Below are 4,651 nucleotides of genomic sequence, written 5' to 3' on the forward strand. Positions count from 1 at the left end.
GCTTGACGTAAATGTGAGGGGATAAGCCTTGATGCTACGGGGGATTTTTGTCAGTGACAACAATGATATGCCTACAAAGAAGTAACTCACACATCATGCAAGTGAAAAAGTAAACAGAGCTTTTTTTTAGTAACACATTATACACAAGAATTCAGATACAGTCTCTTCCTTTTCCTCAACAATCAACACACTTTTTGTCATATGTGTGTGTGTGCTGTATGTCTTTTTATGTCTTTGTAGGAGTGACTATTTGATGACGTAATGACACACCTCCCTACTTCACTATAAATCCTTTATGACAAAAGGTGAGTCACATGTTCCTATTGAAAGCAACCGACCAAATTAAGAAGAAAGGAATCTCCAGAACTTCTCTTCGGGTAAATCTGCAAGACCTAAAATGGCCAAAAACACCAATATTCGAATCAGTCTCCCAGCAGTCTGCTTTGTCTGGCAGATTGCTATGATTATCCTGTTTGGTGTGTTCATCCGTTATGATGAGGAGTCTGACACACACTGGAACGAACACAGAAGAAAGAAAAATATTTCCTCACATTTAGAGAATGACTTTTACTATAGATATCCAAGTAAGTAACTAACATATTGCAATCGGCTGAATTTACTGCTATAGCATTGTTTTAAATTTGGAAGCACCAACATTCTATACTTTCTTTTTTTGTTTTCTCAGGTTTTCAGGATGTGCATGTGATGATTTTTGTTGGGTTTGGATTTCTAATGACCTTTATGAAGCGTTATAGTTTTGGCGGAGTTGGTTTCAATTTTCTTATCGCAGCTTTTGGTATTCAGTGGGCTCTCCTGATGCAAGGCTGGTTTCATCATCTTGACGAAACCGACTGGAAGATAAAAATTGGAATTGAGAAGTAATTGATTTTTTTATCCACTTATTGACATTATGATATGTTTACCTTCATGTTTAGGCCTACGCTCCTAAAAATAAAGGTGCATTGATTGTTCCATGAAGAACGTCTCGGTTACGCATGTAACCCTCGTTCCCTGAAGGAGGTAACGGAGACGTCAAGTCAGAGACCGACGTGACTCGGAGAGACCGACTGATAGGGAACCTTAAAAATTTATGGAACCTTTTAAATGCAGAAAAGGTTCTTTATAGTCGAAAAAAAGGTTCTTTCGATTTTTAAAATGTTCTTGAAAATGGTTCTGTAAAGAACTGTTCACTGAAAGGTTCTTTGGGGGACCAAAAATGGTTCTTCTATAGCGTCACTGCAGAAACACCCCTTTGGAACCTTTATTTTTTTAAGAGTGTATAGTGTCTTTTGACTGACATGCTTTCAGAATACAAAGCCTTCCATTTGATTCCATGTTCCATTTTTGAAGTAATGCTTAATGTATACATCATTAATCTGTTTCTAAAGAATTCAACTGTCATTTTTCAATCAGCCTCATCAATGCAGATTTCTGCGTGGCCGGCTGTCTCATAGCATATGGTGCTTGTCTTGGAAAAGTCAGCCCAGTGCAACTGATGGTTCTTACTCTGTTTGGAGTCACGCTGTTTGCTGTTGAGGAGTATATCATTCTTGAACTCCTGCATGTAGGTTTGAATCCACGTATTTTCTTATCAACATCAGTGAAGGAATTGGACATTTTTGATTATTTCATATTTGCACAGGCGAAAGATGCTGGTGGTTCCATGGTCATCCACACTTTTGGAGCATATTACGGTTTGACCATATCTTGGGTCTTATATCGACCACTGCTAACTCAAAGCAAGCATTTACAAGGATCTGTTTACCACTCTGATGTGTTTGCAATGATTGGTGAGTAGTGAAAGAACATCTCTCTCTGCTTTCCCTTGTTGCGTCAGGCAGGGTATAACAACCCTCCCCCCATATAGTTCTATAATTTTTGTGAAAATTATCAAGGAAAAAGAAAAAATGTCAATTTAAAGGCCTCTAGAAGTGCAATGTGTTTTATGTAACATTTAAGTTCATATTTATTCAAAATAACCACTTAAGAAAATTGTGCAATTTTCTTTTTAATCTTATTTTGCCATTTCAAAGTCTCTCGACTACTGTAAGATAAACCCCCTTTAGGTAAAATAATTTATTACAGTGCAGATATTTTGCATTTCCCCCCTGTAATTTTCTAATTTGTACATTACTGAAAAACTATTATTGAAGAAAGAAATTTGAAAGTTTTGAACAGGTCTGTTGCTTCAGAAAATATCTCATTAGCTACACGTTTAAAAAAAAAAACTACTAAATACCATCAAAAGTGCTCTTCCCCTAGGGCCATTTGCCTGTTGTCTGTTATTCAATGTTCAGAATTATTCCTAATTTTTGTCCATCTTCCTTTAAAAGGTACTCTCTTTCTTTGGATGTACTGGCCCAGTTTCAATTCTGCTATTGCAGATCATGGAGATGGCCAGCACAGAGCTGTTATAAATACCTACCTCGCACTGGCTTCGTCAGTTCTCACTACCTTTGCCATTTCAAGTATCTCAGACAGACATGGAAAGCTCGACATGGTAACAAAATCTCTGGTTGAAAATTTAAGTTGATCTTCAATTTCTCATTCATAAATTACCCTTAGAATTTCTTGAAATTGTTCAGGTTCATATTCAGAATGCTACCTTGGCTGGTGGTGTTGCAATGGGAACAGCTTCGGAGTTCATGATTACACCTTACGGATCTTTGATAGTGGGATTCTGTTCAGGCATTGTTTCCACATTTGGATATCTCTTTCTGACTGTGAGTTTAACTGTGATTTATAGTACTGAAAATGCTCCAAATAACATATTGAAGTACAATACGCATGTTTTATATTGATGCTATATTTGGAATGTGTTTAAATGTTTGTAGATGCTTTATAGTTACGTTAATTGTCAAGCATATTTTAAAATGTCTAAATGTAGCACTTTTGCAACCATAAACAATTTATTTATTTATCTTTTTTTTCCCTTATCAGCCTTTCATGGAAAAAACTCTTAAGATACAAGACACATGTGGAATACATAACCTACATGCAATGCCTGGAGTTATAGGTGGTATCGTTGGAGCGATTACTGCAGCTTGTGCCAGTGAATCAGTTTATGGAAATGAAGGGTAAGCTTCTGTTTGTACTACTGCGGTAAAGAAAATGAAAGCAAACTATTGCGTGACCTGTCATACTGTGCTTCTCTTCAGGTTGATTAACACTTTTGACTTCAAGGATGCCGTTGCTAACAGGACAGTCAACATTCAGGGTGGTTACCAGGCAGCAGGTCTCTTTGTAGCAATAGCATTTGGCCTTGTGGGTGGAGCTTTGGTTGGTAAGTGCAAATAAAGTTAAACAGGTCAACTACTATAAATATTTTTGTAAATATACATTAGATAAATGTTGTGTAATTTTCCAGGTGGGATACTAAAGCTGCCAATCTGGGGAGACCCTGCAGATGCCAACTGCTTTGATGATGATGTTTACTGGGAGGTAAGAAAAGTGTTTTAGATTAACTACATGGTATTGATTAAAACAGAACTGATAAATTTGAGGATTTCTATGTCGAAAGATTGCTTGGTTTGTAAATAGGGGGCAAATAGAATTTGTGGTGTTTGTTTTTAGGTTCCTGAGGATGAGGATGAGGCTGATCTCTGCAGACATCCAAACATGAACCATGAAAGTGGCATACCAGATGCGTAAGTATACTTGAATTTTTCATGAATCCCTCTTTGAAGTGTGATTTGAATCATATTTAGGCTGACAAAATACAAGTAAAACCACAAGCAAACTTATACTGATAAATGTAAAAATTAATATTAAATTGCAGTTAAGTGATTAAGAAATTGCTGTTTAAAATGATTAATGTTAATACTTTCAATAAAACTGATCTCTCATGCACACAGATATCAACGAAGTCATGTATAAGAAAAAATGACAGCATGAAAAACTCTACTTCCAGAAGAACTTTAGCTCTTAATGATGAGTCAGTAAGAATCATGAAGGCTTCGCAGACTGATACTATAGAATACTTAATGGAAATTTTAAAGTCTGTCATGTGCTGTGGGTTGTACAATGTCATAACGCCAAAGTATTTTGTCTGTAGCACCTGACTAACCAGTGTTGCCACTGCTGCTTCCACAAAACGAATCCAAACATGGGTTTATTTCCTTTTTGAATTCTTTATATTCCTACACCAATGATGTGACACTTTATCTTATCTTTTTGTAATGTAACCGTTTATGTCAATTAGATTTTTAATAGCGCATTTATTTTGCATTATTAATAATAATTGTAAGGAAATAGAAAAAGATCGATGGACTTGTTGATGCTATACATGAAAAGTTATCTACCCATGTTTTTTTTAACTTTCCTAATAAAGTCATTTATTTTTTATCATATATCAGATTCATTGTTTTTTATAAATATTTTTTTGAGCACTGAAGGATATTGCCGCTACAATGTGATTGGCTTTGACGGGTGAATTTGCATATATGCCTGAGGCTTCTGTTTGAAGGAACTCTCTGTGAGTAAAAGAATCTTCCTACTGTCTGGTATGTTGACAGATACTTATTCATCAAAACTGTTTGGGCAGAAGTCCAGTTCATTAAAATAATAAGTGATCGTTCCCATTAGACAGCATAAAATCTCTCTAGACGATGTCTTGGAGTCATTCTTTGCATTTATTGTCACAAAATTGTTG

At 35.8% G+C, this 4,651-nt stretch overlaps 1 protein-coding gene across 1 annotated transcript; it reads left to right on the forward strand.

Moving 5' to 3' along the window:
- Window positions 1-353: 353 nt before the first annotated feature.
- On the forward strand, window positions 354-4,349 carry rhcgl1 (Rh family, C glycoprotein, like 1). Its single transcript, XM_073851194.1, has 11 exons — window positions 354-584; window positions 686-878; window positions 1,414-1,564; window positions 1,643-1,790; window positions 2,334-2,500; window positions 2,586-2,723; window positions 2,941-3,077; window positions 3,159-3,283; window positions 3,368-3,441; window positions 3,574-3,647; window positions 3,855-4,349. Exons 1-11 carry the CDS (start codon window positions 398-400, stop codon window positions 3,874-3,876), a joined length of 1,416 nt encoding a protein of 471 aa, XP_073707295.1. The 5' UTR covers window positions 354-397; the 3' UTR covers window positions 3,877-4,349.
- The last annotated feature ends 302 nt before the right edge of the window (window positions 4,350-4,651 follow it).

The sequence above is a fragment of the Garra rufa genome, chromosome 12 (genome assembly GCF_049309525.1).
Source record: "Garra rufa chromosome 12, GarRuf1.0, whole genome shotgun sequence".
Lineage (NCBI taxonomy): Eukaryota > Metazoa > Chordata > Actinopteri > Cypriniformes > Cyprinidae > Garra > Garra rufa.